Below are 14376 nucleotides of genomic sequence, written 5' to 3'. Positions count from 1 at the left end.
ATGGTGAACTATATGGAAGAAAATAAAAACAAGGAATGCCTCCAGCATTAAAGCAACACTAAGCAAAGAAGGGCCAAACTTAGCTTATTTCCAAGACGAATTGTCTTAAAATACGCCATCATCTGTCAAAACGTGTTCCATTCACAGCTGTGTTATAGATCAGAATTATATACATAAAAAAAAGAAACACGTTTGTATAAGATAGTTATGGATTTTTAAATCCGCTAAATTTGAGTTAAAAGGTAAAAAAGCACAATAAGAACTGCGCTCCACGGGAGGGCCATCTACCACAGGCCCACGCAGCCAGAAGACGCTGTGCGGGACTCACGCTAAAGGGGCGGGCTGCCCCACATCAGCGCAGCCCTCGGAGCTCGGACCCGTCCTCAGATCACTTCCGCCTGAAGCGCTACAGCATTTCTCTAACAGCAGAAGCAAATTACCGGCCGCTAAAATTTGGTTTTCTTTTCTTTTCTTTCCCAAACTTCCGAACTCCTCACAGTTTTACTGATGCGTTGCAGCGGCCCCCTGGAGCTGCCGGGCCGAGCTGCGTGCCGGCCGGGACCACAGCCGAGCAGCCGGGAGGGAGCAAAGCAGGGCGGCAGAGGGAGTATCCGGCCCCTGTCCGCTCGGGACAAACAGCCACAACCAAAGGGGAAGAGCACGTTCCCTCGCGTTGGGTGACAACGTTCAGCCTAGAGGAGCTCAGCGATAAAAACCGAGCAACCTCCCCTGCTCCTCAGCATTCCGGAGGGACACATCCAGCCTCCTCACCCGACGCTGCCCACCGCCGGCTCCTTCCCCAGCCGCAGCTCCGTCCTTCCCCGGCCCCTCGCAGCCGTCCGGCAGCGGCACGGCCACCCGCGCTCCCTTCACGATCCCCACCGCACCTTTTGCTCAGAGGCCGGACCCGCACGGCCACCTTGACGTTTGCCATGGCTCGCCTTACGCCTTGCAGCTCCGCGCCCGCATCGCGCCCCCAGCACGACCACCCAGCGCCCGTGGTAGAGCCGCCCCGTCCCGTGCAGCTTCGCCTCGCCCCGGGGCGGGGACACAGCGGGGCCCGCCCCGGCACTCCTCGCTTCGGCGGCAGGGAAAACTGCGGAGGGAGTCGGGGAAAATCCTGCCCTAAACAGCTGTGAGGGCCGGTCTGGAAGTTTTTGCAGTCCTTCCAGCAGCGAAACTGGGCATTTTTGGTGCTTATTTAAAATCCAACAGGCGGTTGCTGAGCCTACCGTAGGTCTGGCCGGATAAGGAGACAGGAGCCGCCGCTCGCGCGTTGCTCCGCTACACGTGCACCGCTGCAGCGGGGGCTCGCGGCTCAGGCGCGAGCGCCGACACGCGGCCGCTGCGGCACGAGGCCCGAACGGCTGCGATGCTGTGAGGGCGGCGGTGCTGTGAGGGCGCAGCGTGGGGCGTGCTGGGGAGCACCGAGCTGTAGCGGGTTTTATTTTCAAGAATAAAACACTCTTGGTCTACTCCTTTATACTTTTGATACATTTATTTTCCAAGTAAGGTGCGGGCAATCCAAAACTCCAGTGTGCTTCCAGCACGAAGCATCCCACATTTGATTAACAGGAATTTAAGGGAGGTAGTAAGGAATTGATTAACACTGAAGGAACGCTAAGCTTTTGAGCACTTGCAGTTGCTTTAGAAACTCCAACCTTTATGCATTTATTGCAATAAATCTGGATTTATATTATTACACTATTATTTTATTATCGAGATTCATCATAGTGCATTAAAATACCCCATGACCTGCAATTGAAGGCAATCTCAGTCTATCAAACTGACAATAGTCTTATGTCTAGAGTAATGTAAAAGCCATCAAAACTTGAAAAAAATGATTTTAGAATATTGTCCTTGTCCTTGTTACCAATGTGACTATGGGGATGTGAGAGCATCAGGTGCACCCAGAGGCAAGACACAGGCTGCCTTGGGATATTCTGACAGGCAAAAAGAAACAATCTTCCCCCCAACCCACACCCATAAAAAAATAATCCAAACCCAATGCGGTCATTCACTTTTATTCGCTGCATTTCAGAATACTGAAGATTGTGCTGTATCTGAATAGGCAACTACAGTACCTTTACACCAGATAATCCTTGCCATGTAGACCGTTTAAACAACCCTACATTTTGTACTTTAAGTATAGCTCTCCTCACGAGATCGTGTTTCTTAAACTGCAGAAATATTGAATCTAAATGAAAGGTGCCACAACACAGAAACCTTCCAGACTGAGGTTCTTCAGACTCAACACTCTTCCCAACTCATGACCCTTCACAAATCCGTACAAGCTGTGAACTGCTGTACATTTCAATAGGTTTAATGACCACGTATGTCCATCTCTAATGGCATCAGCTAAATTCCACCATCTCCACAGTCAACTCTCCAATAATGGGTAGAGCAGAACAAGGAAGTATGTTCAACTTTTTGGATATGGGAAAATGTACATATTTATCTTTATTCAAAGGAATTATGATGAACAAAGTAACTGGAACTGTTCTCATCCTATTTCTCAAAGTCTTAAGTTACAGTAGCTTTAATTTACCTGATGTAAACTATCACTGTAAGGCAACTTAAGACAGGTTAAATCTGGGATAAAGGCACTGGACTAAAAGTCTGGATTGTTTAGTTTCTGTTACTTCCCATCTCAGAAAAACAGAAGATACAGCTCTTCTGCAACTGTATGGAAGACCTTTTCTGAATCAGAAAGAACAGTCATGTGGGAGTTTGTGCTCAGATCGCGCAATGTCACATACCAAGTGTTCACATGAAGACTTCATTTAAGGCTTACAGGACTCAAACTCCAGCTTTGTTCTCAGATCTTATCTCTTGACATTCTGCTCCACTTAATCCAAGCTGTTTGTCTTTTTAACTTCACTCAGCAGCAACAAAAAGGAAAGCTAAAGGAAATTCAGCTACACTTGTATATGACATTAGAGAATTTGTAAGCTATACTTTGACATCATACTCTGTAGAATGATGTGGCTACCTAAAAATTTCAAGTATTTAATACTGGGTAGACCAATTACAAGTAAATCTTATTAGAGTGTGTTCAACAAAGAGCCAAGTATTTCTTCCTTAACACTACTTTTTTGATGCAGCACTCAGATAAACTTGAGTGAAATTTGTGTGGTAATGAGCCACTTGGTGGCTATTTTGAGAAATTACAAGGCTTCCTTTTTAGAAACTGAAATCAACAAGTTGTGCGTACAGAGAATTCAGATAACAGAGGTTACAGCAATAGAAATAAATACATCTGCAGCACTTCTCCAGTTTGATCCATGTCTTCAGGACAAAACTGCACATCCCCAAAGGCAACCAAGCTTCTTGATTTATAGATGTCCTGCCAGTGATGTTTTACCAACACATCTTTCAACACATAAAAGTTATTAAGGCTGTGAACTGTAACCATCAACCTCTTGCAAGAAAGAAACAAACAAAAAAACCCCAGACATTAATACTTGTGTAAAATGAGTTGTATTTTAAGAAGGTCACTGAAGACAGGGCAAGCAATAGAAGAGACTGAATAATACAGCTATCACTATGATAGAAAGCTGAGTTATCAGAAAATTAGAAGAACTGCTACACATCACTAAGTCCATTCCTTGCTTTTCCAGTCAACAACATCATAACTCTAATAAGCTGTAGCTTAAAACTAGTAAAATTTCTTGGTTTGAATCCTTAAGTGCCAGTTTATGCTTCAATCAATGAGTGTACAGAAGTTAGGCTAAGCAGAATTATTGTGATAGAAAAATATTAAATGGAAAAAAATGCTCACTGATGTTGTAGGTTTGCAATAAACTCCACAAGGAGCGATCTCCAGATCCTTCCTCAGTGGCAGTCAGCACTTAAATGGGATCTAGGAGCTACCTGCTGGTAGCACAGGTGAATTGCCTTTACCTGTGCTCCTGTGGCTGACTCACTGCTTGCCTCAGGTGGTCAATCAGAGGCTCAGGCTGTGACCAACAGTTCCCCTACAGTTTCCATAGCATTCTGTATCATTGTTTTAAATGCAAAATTCCATAACAAAATAAAGACTTAAATCTTAAAATCTAGTAGTTTTATTGAAGTGTTATAATGGCATACAAAATACAGTGTATTATCAACATACCTCTAAAAATGAATAGAGGTTCTAAAGCCAACAAATTTGCACTGAAGATAAAGGCTCAAAGAGTCTGTCAACTATTTCAAAGAGGAACTCTCTAACAGTCCCCTCAGCAGTTGACTATTTACAAGCTACCGCTCAGCCATTTATCATCTGTTTTTGTTTTCAATTAGTTGGAAAACACTGAACTACAATGTCAAACATAAATACAACTATCTACAAAATCCCTGTTAACTTAAGGCACAACTGTGTTGCAGTTTCCACAGGAGACTTGCATGACAGTTCTTCAAGCAATTATCTCACATGAAGAACAACATCATTTGTTAGGTAGATAAGCCCAAGTCCAATTCAGCAGTATTGCAAATGCTGTCAGAATACACTTCTTTTTGCACTTCGCTCCACTGCAATATTTGCTCAGTCAGCTCTTCCAAATCTGTCACCAGCACTTCTGTTTTTGTCAAAGCAATGTCCTGAAGCAGAAGAGGATGGGATTTAATCTCCACACATCCTATCAATCTAGCAGGAAACAAAAAGATGCTAGGCAACAAAACAGCACTGAATTCTTAATGCTGGAGGAGATGAAAGGCTCAATTATTATTATTTTTTTGCCACTCACCAGATTCTTCATGAAAGTTGGTACCTGAGGGATCGTTTTTACAGTCTGCAAATGGTTTTCCAACTTCTCAATGAAAGTCACAGCCTCAGTCAACAACTCCACTACATACCTGCAGCCAAGAATGAATTCTGAAGTTGTGCAAAACAATGCAGGATTTAATACTTGCAAAGTCTTAACTCTTTTCCCTGCGGGTTTTCTTAGTCCTCCAGTTTTATTTGAGTTCCTAGTCATCTAATTAACTTCTGTGCAATTACAATTCTTCTGCAACTCTCAGCAACATGTAGGGCAGGAATTACAGAAACAAGTATGCACTTCACTAACAGGACTAGATTTTTAGAGAAGGACTAGTTTTAAAACACATACTATGTAAATCTGAGAATCATCCACACATTTCTGCACAAGTCATAATGGAAAAACACCAAAGCTGAAATAGTACTCTTACCTATGCAGAAGCATAATGAAGCGAGCATTTTACACACTCGTTTGAAAATACATATTTTTCATTGTGTAATATTCAGAAGACAAATCAACTAAGCAAACTGTCACAAAAAATAATTATCACTACTGTTCCATGAATTTAGCAGTTAATAGAATTTTAGCTTTTAGCTTTGGTCCTGCTATCATTTCACCTCTTATTGATGTGAATTAAAGTATATGATGTTTACTGCCTATGAGTTGCAATTAATTTTGACTCAATCAAACAAACAAGTATTATTTTTTATATGCCTACTTGTGGAAATCAGCCTTAATAGGCAGCGTCTCTTGACATATGGGCTTAATCAGCCTCTGCCTAAGTCTTCTCTTCTCTTTCAGTACTGCTTCCAAGTGTCTGTTCACATCTTGCAATATCTGGTATTTTTTACCTATAAGATAAAATTGCAAAGTTGAAACTGCTGTCCTGCTAGAATAAGAGCAAAATTTCTTCAGCAGAAAGGCAGAAAAAAAATTCTGATCTATTATTCAAGACAATTTACAGTCAATAAACATATAATTACTCCAAGCTACTTGTGCTGGATTGTACAGAACTTAACATCAAAACTCACCTTGAAGAAAGTCATACATACTTTTTAGAGACACAGCTTTATGACTGCTTTGCATTTTATGTAACTCTTAGTAAACCCACTTCTTAACCTATACCATAGGATAACAATTTTACAATGTACTTCACTATCAAAACACATTATTAGCAAACTAGAATCTTTTTAAGCATCCATCAAGACAAAATGGAAAAAGCAAGAAAAATAAATTAATCCTTATGCTCCCAAGAAAAACTAAAGAAAAACAAACAAAAAGCCCTAATAAATAAGCAAACAAACAAACAAGGTAATTCTAGGGGCCTACAGATGGAGCAGAAATGCGTGCATCAGGTTACTGGAAAATCAGCAAAGCAGCACACTGCTTAAGGGAAGGAAAACAAATTACTGATGATTTCGGAACTCCCAATGCTCCACTGAATTTGGGAAGCTGAAGACACACAGACACACGATTACAAATATATACACCCACACACACCCCTTCTACTTTAAGTCATTTTGATAAGATTCAAATATTATGCAAGCATTCTTCTGGAGGAAGTTAACAAAACACCTGTCACCTTTAACAAACTATGCAGTGAAAACAGCTGCAGTCTCTTCTAGAAGCATGATGAGCACTATGTAATCAGATGAAACAGTCTGCTGATACGCACCTTTAAGACTCTTGGTGTTTTTACAATACAACCACACTTACTTAAATAAAAAGGATGAACTATGTCTGCTGTCTCCAGCTCCAATTGCAGAAGTTCAGTTTCCAGTTTCTTCTACAACAACAAAAATAAAATAAAAATGCATCTTAAACACATTTTTTGTCTCTCTTTAGGTGGGAAGAAGAAAGGGAGGGAGGATTAAGAAGGGAGATGGTGCAAGTGTGAGAAAAAGCTTGATCACATGCATGACAGCATGCTATCAAGCTCTCTCAAGTTTTAGATTCTATTTTTGATTAATAGGAAGACAGTTTAAAAAGAACAAACCAAACACCACCAGCACACAAAGACAAGAAAATCACTATTTGGTGATGTATTGGGAACTTCTGCTTCAAAAGACAGATTCTGCAACTCATTCCTAAAACATAGATGTTTACAAGTCCTACAAAGCAATTTCATAATCCAGATCCTGCTCAAGAACCTCATAGCCCAAGCTTTCTACCTTTGGAGAAGACAGTTCTGTGGTCTTGATTGTCTTAAGCTGAGAGAGAACCTCTCAGGAGAATCTTAGCTTTAATTATTTTTAACAATAACTGAGCACAAAAGCAACAGGTATCTTCCTGTGGCAGAAAATTCAGGTCATTTTGGCTAGACAGGAAAAGACTGAAGAAAGTACAGAACAGAACAATAAAGTCTTTCAGGACACAGAACTGTTCCTTTGCAAGCAAGGAGAAAAATTATTGTTTCACTCACAGCACATTGAACATTTGTCAGAGACGGCACTTTGTAAGCATAACCTTTCAGCAAGAGGCTACACAGCCACTCTACCAGGAGCTGAAAGTGTCCTTTCTTTCTGCCAGTCATATGGGGTAATGCCAGTTAATTCATTCTCCAAAAAGTTAAAAGCCGAGTTTGTCACACTTTTGCAGTAACTGCTGGAGTTTACATGACACAATTCAACAGACACAGTCTGCATACTAGCAAGCAAATGCTCAGAAAACATCACCATAAAATATAAATCAACAGACAACTCAGGCAGTAGGAAGTGACTAAGATTACCTTTTGCTAACCAAGAAAATGGTCCAGTTGCCTATAAAGAAACACATTTTTGGGGAATGTAAGCGACCTACAGACTCTTATTTGTTCTTCAGTTCCTACAGAAAGGTAACACTTCAAAGACACAAACTGCTACATCTTTCCAGTTACACTGAGAACTTATTTAATCATTTCACTCTTTGTTTTATGTCAGGTAAGCCTCCAGAACACACACACATTTGACAATGGCACACTGCAGTCTGATGCCTCATTAGTGACACATATTACTTGTACAGATGAGGTGTTAAGTGCGCGTTGACAGAAGTGGAGGCCCTATGTACCTCATTGATTTCTGCTCGAATCTTCGCCATTTTTTCCCTCTCTGAAAACCTCACAAAGCATTCGAATTCTTCACAGGCTAAATCCAATGTCTCCTGTGAAAGGAATGCAACATGAAATAGCACAGTCAGCGGCACAAAGGCAAATTCTCAACATTGACTTTTAATAGTCTAAACTTACCGTTAGCCTATCACCCTGAGAGACAGAGTTAATTTCTTTCAAACAACTAATAAAACACAAGCGTTACTTTGGGAACATCAGCACAAGCTAAAAAAAAAAAAAACCAAATCATAAAGGACTGCTCTGCGGTCACTCCCTAAGTATTGGTTTGCTCGCTTTGAACGCCTCCGGGAACGGGGCATCACGGCTCTGCGGGCAGCTGGGCCAGCGCCTCAAAGCCCCCTCAGCGGAAGATCCTCCCTTTTAGCTGCAGAGTCGCTGGCGGGAGCTCCGCGCGGCCCCGCGCCGTACCTGGCTCACAGAGCCCTCCGCCACGCACTCCTCCAGCACGGTCGCGATCTCCGTGGGCTCGTCCGACCCCCAGGGGCCGGAGCAGGGGCCGGAGTCGCTGCCGACCGGTTCGACGCTCTGCCAGAGGCTCTGCCTCAGCCCGCCGCAGACCCGCCGTGCCTCTCGGCGGGGCCTGGGGCTGGCGGGCGCCGTTGCTGCGGAAACCAAACGGCGGCCCTCCGCCATCCTGGGCGACCCGGAAGGGGGGCGGCGGGCCGCCGCCACGGCGAGTGTGACGGCGGGCTGACAAGGTTCCGCTTCCGGAGGAGCCGGTGAGGGTTCCTGGCGCTCCAGGTTTCGAAGGGAGGGGGAAGCGCGGCGTGAGGCGGCTTAGAAGTGAGCGACCCCCGCGGGTGCGGCGGCCGCCTGACTGCGTCGGGATCGGTACGGAGCTGCGTCGGGGCTCCCCGCGTCGCTTTTGGCTCCTGGCGGAGCTGCGGCCTGCGGCTCGTTGCGGGCTGTGAGCTGCGGGAAGTGGGTGTCAGAACAATTTTGCTTTGTGATGCAGAATTTGGGTCGTGCTCCTCCATCGCAGAATAAGAGAATCTGTCTGAAAGCACCGCTCGGACTCCGTACACTCGAAGAAGAAGCGTTAGGATGGGAAACAGTGCATTGAAAGCCCACCTGGAAACAGCACAGAAGACCGGTGTGTTCCAGCTGACGGGAAAGGGACTCACAGAGGTAATGTACCTATAAGGACATGTGGCCGTTTGTCGGTGGGACTGACACTGCTGAAGAGCAGATCCCACTTAGGTGTGGTCATAATGCACCACATAGTGTATTTCTTATAAATAGGGATGGATAATGTTATCAGAAGAATGTTTTTTTCTTCTTGGCAGAGCAGATTTTTGCTTGCACCATCTTCTGGTTGAAGATTTGCCTGTCAGGACACTTGCAGGCTACTGATCTTATGCTTAAAAGTGAACGTACTCCAAAGAAGTAGTGGATACAGCATTGTGCTGTTAAAAAAAATAAATAAGAAAAAGGCTTGGAACTTCAGGAAAAAATGTAATTTTACAACGGTATTGCTATCTAGAAAGATCCTCCACAATTTTTCATGCTTAGATATTTGTGCTGCATTTAACTGTAGCCTGTACAGGATGTTCACATTGCTGCAAGCATCTTGGATTTCAGTATGCAGAAATCATCTTGACTTTGACTTAATGGCAGAAAAACAAAGAATATCTTTGGACTATAAATCTGCCGAAAATTCACAGGATAGCCAAAATTCAAAGCTGAAAATATATGCAGTAAAGAAATTTGTCAACTACTTTCTACACAACGATGTCTGGATATTGTGATACATATTACAGTATGTAATAGCAATATATGTTCTTCACTTAAAGTTTTAAAGCTTATCACTTGAACATTTGAAGCTGTATCAACTGTTTAGACAGTGTATCTTTTTTCTTCACCCTAGTTTCCTGAAGACCTGCAGAAGCTAACAAGCAACTTAAGGACAATAGATTTGTCGAACAACAAAATAGAGCTCTTGCCACCACTCATTGGAAAATTTTCCCTTTTGAAGAGCCTTGTTCTAAACAACAACAAACTGAGTATGCCTGCTAATTAATATCTCCACAGATTTTTAAAGTAGTACCTGACTTCTCTGATCAGAAACTAAATGTAATGGTTTAACTCACAGGATATAAATGGGAAGCTTAGTCATGTAAACTGAAATCTTTGGAATTCATGTACAGGAAAAAATCAAACCATAAATTCTGCAGTACTAGTTGCCAACTTAGTTGTATTATCAGTTTTACAATAACATGTAAGTAAAAAAACTGTATAGTTTCTGTGCTGTGACTTGTCTGATCTGAAAGTTTAACAGTGTCAGGTGGTTTAGTATTTGCTTAGAAAACAGGCGCTGCAGATTACCTGTAGAGAATGTTGTGGGCCACTGATTGCTGCTTCTTTTGGACAAACATGAGTGGAAGGTCAATAAAATTCAGGTTATGTTTATGCTATGAGAGTTGCAGTTTTCTGGATGATAAACAAAATTTTTGCCCCTTTATGGAAAAATTAGGCTGAAGTGAAGAAGCCTTTTTTTTTTTTCTATTTTTTGCGTGTTCATTGTGTATTAACTGCCTTTTTTGAAAAACAAATGTAATTTACAAACCTCTCTGCTTCTGTAGTGCAACTCAGGAGTGTTACAGGTTAGACACATGTAGATAGAGTGAGGATGAACTGTAGCAGTGCTTACCTGTTGAGGCTTCTGTGCTGGTCTGATACAGTACAGCTTATTTGAGAATTTAGTATTGAGTGAGTGGAGCAATACCTTTAAATGGCTGCAGCAGACCTGAGGCTATGAACTGTGTGGTAGATGAAATGCCATAGAATACGTTAGCAAATTGGCTGGTAGAGAGTATAATTTATAGCATTCAATCCTCAGAGCAGCATTTTCAGCTTATGGGTTGAAGGTCTGTCTTGTCTGGAGATTATTTTTAAGATATTTTTAGAAGATGTTTAGAAAGCACATCTTGTTAGCGAGTTTAAGTTTCTATGCAGGGATCAGTGCTTTCATTGGAAAATGTGCAAGAATCCTGTGGGAAATTACTGTAACAAACCACTGTTCTTCATGCAGAAATTTGACATAAATGGTTACAGAAGTTTACTGTTCATTTTTTAGGTCATCTCTTTGTTGTGTGATTTATTTCTAGCTGCTCTACCTGAGGAGCTGTGTAGACTGAAAAAACTGGAAACACTGCATTTGAATGGCAATCACTTGAGGCAGCTACCAGCTGCATTTGGACAACTTTCAGCTCTCAAAACTTTGAATCTTTCTGGGAACCAGCTTCGGACTGTGCCTACACAACTTTGTGGTCTTCGCCACTTGGACGTGGTGGATCTTTCCAAAAACCAGATCCAGAATGTACCTGACAGTGTGGGAGAACTGCAGGCCATTGAACTCAATTTGAATCAGAATCAGGTCTGGTAACAGATGTTATAGGCATGTGGATGTGGGACTCAGTTGTTTACATTAGACATAGTTTGTCCATAGACCATAGGCTGACACAATCAAAACTTTAGAGCTAGAAGATGCATCTCTTCTACACAGAAGAAATGAGGCATCATAACTACAATTTGTGTACTAATACATTCAACTGACTGATTTTAACAGCTAACATATCCTGAATTTAATTATATAGAAAATATTTGGACAGATACTGAGTAGGCATCTGCCTACTATTATAGAAGAATATAAGTTTCATTATAGAAAAATAAGTTTCTTGGCTTTCTTTAAACGTTATTATGGCTTATGTACTGCTAATTAGTCATTGTTAATATAATCTATATTTGCAAAATGATATTTGTTCCATATCAGTCTGAAGCACAGACCACTTGAAGTAATCATGGATAGCTAACATTCTAATCCCATTTTTGAAATTCCTACCAGATTTCCCAGATCTCAGTGCAGATCTCACACTGTCCACGTCTCAAAGTCTTGCGTTTAGAAGAAAATTGTCTAGAACTTAGCATGCTTCCTCAGAGTATCCTCAGTGATTCCCAGATCTCACTGCTTGCAGTTGAAGGCAACCTCTTTGAAATCAAGAAACTCAGAGAACTGGAGGGTTATGACAAGGTTTGTATATAGACATACTTTTTTTTTTTTTTTAAGAAGCTTCTGGTGAATTATTTAGATATGACTGCAGAACAACTGGAAACATCATTAACTTTAATATCAGTTCACCCTTAAAACCCTTCAGTTAGACTTCAGCATTTGTAAGGTTTCTTAGTCTACAGTATCAATCCATTACAACAGATGATAAAAAAAGGTTAGATTTATTTAAGTGTTGTTTAAATGTCTTTTTTGTTTTTCCTTTGTAGTACATGGAACGGTTTACAGCTACAAAGAAGAAGTTTGCGTGATTTTGTTCTGGTTGTGTGTATCCCTGGTAAGAAGTTAGTGACTGAGCCACCCACTTCACTGACATAAACCAAGACTGATAAAGGAGATTAGAGTATCCTCTCTATTAGTTGCATACAGTTGGTAAGACCACATTGAATAAACTGGAACTAGAGAGCACAGGTACTGTACTGATGAACCTGCCTAGGGGCCAGTTTTCTTTTTGAGCCGCTATAACTTTTTAAACACAGTACACATTCTCTGTTGTCAGGGCTCGTTCTTCCATAGAGAAGGGGAAAGAATATTCCAAATCTGCCAGTTTCCCTTTGTCAGGAAGCTACTGATTGATTTCTAAGAGAATTATTTCTCCTAGAATCACTTTCCATGATAGTACATGGAAGTTTTGCTTTCAAAGCAGATTCAAAACATTGTATATTTTGCAGTAAGCGCTTCTGCAGTAAACTCTTCTACAGAGAACTTCCACAGATGTTTTAGTTCTTAACTTATACAAATTTTTCTATGAACCACAGATAGTTATAGCTAATTTTTATTAACTGGCTCTAGTAAACAAATGACTTGAACATTCTTCATTCATACTTCTCTGTATAGACTTTCTTTTCCCATAAGCAAGAATTGCACTACAGTCCTCTACTGCTTGAGCTATGTCAAATAAAAATGAAGTTCACCTTCGGTGTATTCAGTAAAAATGTATAATGCTGGAAAATATCCTTGCACTGACTCTTAGTGAAAGTCTTAGCTGTCTCCCTACTGCTGCTGCCTTACTACCAAAAGCACCTAGACAGAATTGAAGATGTATGCAATTATTTAACTTATTCTAAAGAAGGAAGTGTACTTGTTTATTTTAGTAAAATGTTTTCAAAAACTCATTTCAAGCTTTATTTGGTGTACCTGCTGCTGTTGTCACTTTTACCAGTAGTATTAAGCTGTCCTACAAACCACCACTTCAGATACACTGTTTCATCAGTTGCTGTTAACAGTTGTACTTCAACCCTTTGAAAAAGCAGAGAAGTCAAGTAAGCCAACACTTAGGTAGCAATTAAGTTAACATGCGCAAAATAGCAAAGTAGGAACTGTCCTAGGTGCATTTCTTAGCAAACGAAGATGGATGCACCTCTTCCTAATCAGATGGTCTTCCAGTCTCACTGCATATAGTAATTGTTTTATGCATAACCTTTCATACTTGTGGTAAGAAAGGCATTTAGACATTCAACTCCTTGAAGGTGCAGGTGTGAAAATTATATGTAGTCAGTGTGTTATGCCATCTGCAACTAAGGAAAATGAAGTGACCTCTGTGCCAGTGTTTTTCCTCAATATACTAATCTTAATTGTAATTATCATTTATTTTATAAGATGCTTAGGAATATTGAGTTCCCTGGTCCCGTTTAAGTCTTGTTTCATTCTTACACTGTAATACTTTTTACAGTATTTTGGGGAACATCAATTAATTACTTAAAGGATGGGTATGATCCATCATTAAACAGGTGTCATGACCTGCAAGTTCCCCAGACTATGAGTGCATAAAGATTGCAATGGTAGACTTAGAGAACTCTATAATATGCAAGAACAGGTGTTTTATTTCTTAGTTTTTAATTACTGACTACTACTATTTATCACCACTAAAGCAAGTAATTAATAAAGCACATATGCTATTTCAAGCATTACCAGCCTGCTGTAATACTTGCCAAATTGCTCTCAGGACTGAGGGTAGTTGATGAAGGACAAAGTTTCACTTCAGAGATGATTTGCATTGTAGAGTCCAGAGTCAGCCAGGTGTTCAGACTCCAAGGTCTTGTCTATCCCTTAGATCTCAAATAGAGATGTTCTCTCAGGGGAGTAATAAAGAAGTTCCATTTTGAGTAGACAGCAAGATATTTTTGGTTGGTAGGGACACAACTACCTGCCACTGCTAGCTTTTGTTCTCCTACCTGTAACTGTCACATTTGTTTTTAGTTTCTTGCTTTCCTAAAGCTTCTCCCCTCCTGTTTAATGAACAAGCAAAAACAATACCATTCTCTGATTAATTTCCACTTTTTACCTGTTCTTACAGTTTGTTTTTATAGTTATCAGAGCTACCCCAGATGTCTGAGGCTCTCAGGTACCTAGAGAGATCAAGGATGGTACAGATTCTTGGGCTAGTAGTTCCTTGTCTGACAGACATCTTCTGTTAGTATTGCTGCCATTATAACCAGGCTGGCGACAGCAGGAACCAGTCTACACTT

At 41.1% G+C, this 14376-nt stretch overlaps 3 protein-coding genes across 5 annotated transcripts in view; 1 reads left to right on the top strand and 2 right to left on the bottom strand.

Annotated features, from left to right (window-relative positions):
- STARD9 (StAR related lipid transfer domain containing 9) overlaps positions 1-1042 on the bottom strand; it is a 96144-nt gene extending 95102 nt beyond the window's left edge. Inside the window, exon 1 of the mRNA XM_048947423.1 lies at positions 888-1042. Within this exon, the coding sequence (XP_048803380.1) occupies positions 888-934 (47 nt within the window). The 5' untranslated portion in view covers positions 935-1042. The remainder of the gene's footprint in view (positions 1-887) is intronic.
- A 2999-nt stretch (positions 1043-4041) lies between these two features.
- HAUS2 (HAUS augmin like complex subunit 2) lies at positions 4042-8536 on the bottom strand. Its single transcript, XM_048947846.1, has 6 exons — positions 8251-8536; positions 7782-7874; positions 6453-6522; positions 5455-5587; positions 4725-4833; positions 4042-4578 (listed from the first exon to the last, which is right to left on the bottom strand). Exons 1-6 carry the CDS (start codon positions 8473-8475, stop codon positions 4432-4434), a joined length of 777 nt encoding a protein of 258 aa, XP_048803803.1. The 5' UTR covers positions 8476-8536; the 3' UTR covers positions 4042-4431.
- Positions 8455-13023, top strand: LRRC57 (leucine rich repeat containing 57). 3 transcript variants are annotated; one of them, XM_048947848.1, is made up of 6 exons: positions 8455-8561; positions 8798-8970; positions 9710-9845; positions 10950-11218; positions 11687-11872; positions 12118-13023. In XM_048947848.1, exons 2-6 carry the CDS (start codon positions 8887-8889, stop codon positions 12157-12159), a joined length of 717 nt encoding a protein of 238 aa, XP_048803805.1. In that variant the 5' UTR covers positions 8455-8561; positions 8798-8886; the 3' UTR covers positions 12160-13023. The 3 variants fall into 3 exon arrangements, with proteins under 3 accessions (XP_048803805.1, XP_048803804.1, XP_048803806.1); XM_048947847.1 differs by having other exon boundaries at positions 8559-8673; XM_048947849.1 differs by lacking the exons at positions 8455-8561; positions 8798-8970 and having other exon boundaries at positions 9728-10060.
- The last annotated feature ends 1353 nt before the right edge of the window (positions 13024-14376 follow it).

The sequence above is a fragment of the Lagopus muta genome, chromosome 6, assembly GCF_023343835.1.
Source record: "Lagopus muta isolate bLagMut1 chromosome 6, bLagMut1 primary, whole genome shotgun sequence".
Classification (NCBI taxonomy): Eukaryota; Metazoa; Chordata; class Aves; order Galliformes; family Phasianidae; genus Lagopus; species Lagopus muta.
Note: the sequence above shows the minus strand (reverse complement) of the source record. Positions and strands in the feature narration are given on the sequence as shown.

What these genes read in the sequence shown, in the direction of transcription:
- HAUS2 (XM_048947846.1), bottom strand. Translation starts at nt 8,475, where the DNA reads ATGGCGGAGGGCCGCCGTTTGGTTTCCGCAGCAACGGCGCCCGCCAGC. An exon ending in CGGAGGGCTCTGTGAGCCAG is followed by an intron (nt 7,875 to 8,250) that starts GTACGGCGCGGG and finishes TTCCTTTCACAG; the next exon opens with GAGACATTGGATTTAGCCTG. An exon ending in CAACTTTCATGAAGAATCTG is followed by an intron (nt 4,579 to 4,724) that starts GTGAGTGGCAAA and finishes CTTCTGCTTCAG; the next exon opens with GACATTGCTTTGACAAAAAC.
- LRRC57 (XM_048947848.1), top strand. Translation starts at nt 8,887, where the DNA reads ATGGGAAACAGTGCATTGAAAGCCCACCTGGAAACAGCACAGAAGACC. An exon ending in TCTAAACAACAACAAACTGA is followed by an intron (nt 9,846 to 10,949) that starts GTATGCCTGCTA and finishes ATTTATTTCTAG; the next exon opens with CTGCTCTACCTGAGGAGCTG. An exon ending in AACTGGAGGGTTATGACAAG is followed by an intron (nt 11,873 to 12,117) that starts GTTTGTATATAG and finishes TTTCCTTTGTAG; the next exon opens with TACATGGAACGGTTTACAGC.